This window comes from Trypanosoma equiperdum (assembly GCF_001457755.1).
Source record: "Trypanosoma equiperdum strain OVI genome assembly, contig: ctg_666, whole genome shotgun sequence".
Taxonomy (NCBI): Eukaryota; Euglenozoa; class Kinetoplastea; order Trypanosomatida; family Trypanosomatidae; genus Trypanosoma; species Trypanosoma equiperdum.
The window spans coordinates 14277-15336 of NW_027124605.1; the positions used below are offsets into that span (position 1 = coordinate 14277).

General features: G+C 48.0%; 1 protein-coding gene across 1 annotated transcript; it reads left to right on the top strand.

The window, feature by feature from the left end:
- Positions 1-91: 91 nt before the first annotated feature.
- Positions 92-1060, top strand: TEOVI_000311400 (uncharacterized protein; the record flags this gene model as incomplete). Its single annotated transcript, XM_067226080.1, has 1 exon — positions 92-1060. The coding sequence occupies one exon, from the start codon at positions 92-94 to the stop codon at positions 1058-1060; it is 969 nt and encodes a 322-aa protein (XP_067082181.1).

Sequence of the window (1060 nt, forward strand, 5' to 3'; positions counted from 1 at the left end):
TGGTTCTCACCTCCTTCACGCTTTGTGGGGGCCTCGATGATTTCTTGTATATCAAACAAAATCAACATCAAAAAAAAAAGAATGAAGCCCGATGGAGAAACGGGTGATACCAACACTGTATAGACATGTCCTCAAGAAAGTTGTGATGATTACGCGGATGGGTGCAGGTCGCATAGCCTTGGACCGCTATGCTGAGTACCTTCCTACAGCCTACGTTGTTGGAGAAGGTGACGGGCTCAGTTCCATTGCACGTAAAGTATTTGAGGAAACACCGTTAAAGGCATGCAATGTAACGAATGGCTTTCACTTTGTCAAGGACGTCACTGATTCTGTTCTTGATTTAGAGGTGCTTGCCCTATGGGATGCGTACACACGAAAGGGCGAATGTGAGCTACTTGAAGGAATCGCCATAGTGAGCGCGGCCCTGCGGCTCGCAGGAGTCCCAGAAGCGAAAGGTGATGGTGATATGACAACTTTAGTAAATAACACGTTATGTGGTTTGCAAAGTATCGTGTCGGACATCAGGGGGATTCTTGAAAGCAGTGACTTTGTCTCTAAGGTGCATCGAAGGAGATCATACATGTCTTTCCTCCGTTCTGCCGTCAGCGTTTTACAGGAGCGAGGGTATTCAGTCAGCGAGTTGGTTGTTGAAGAGTGCTCAGCCGAGTCATTAGTTTGCAGCAAGAAAGCCTCAGCCATAGTGATGAATGCAGTTCTTGTGGTTGTTCTTCGTGAGTTGGGGCTTCAGTGCACATTGGCCGGTGTGGAGCTGCAACAACCATGGATACGTGTTGAAAAAAGCAACAGGGCCCCAATCTTTTTATCGTTTGCACGCGCTGGGGCGTATACCGCAGAGGAGGTTATTGGATTTGCGCATGAATCACAGCGCACCCACAGGTCCCTCCACTTCACACCATGGGGCATGCATTGTCGACGGCAAATCCTTTTGGCTATGCTCAAGAGACAACTTATGATGTTATCGTCCGATCCGAAGGTTTCAGTGGTGCGGGAGAAACAACAGCACATGTGTCAGACGCAAATACTATTTCTTCTGTCATGA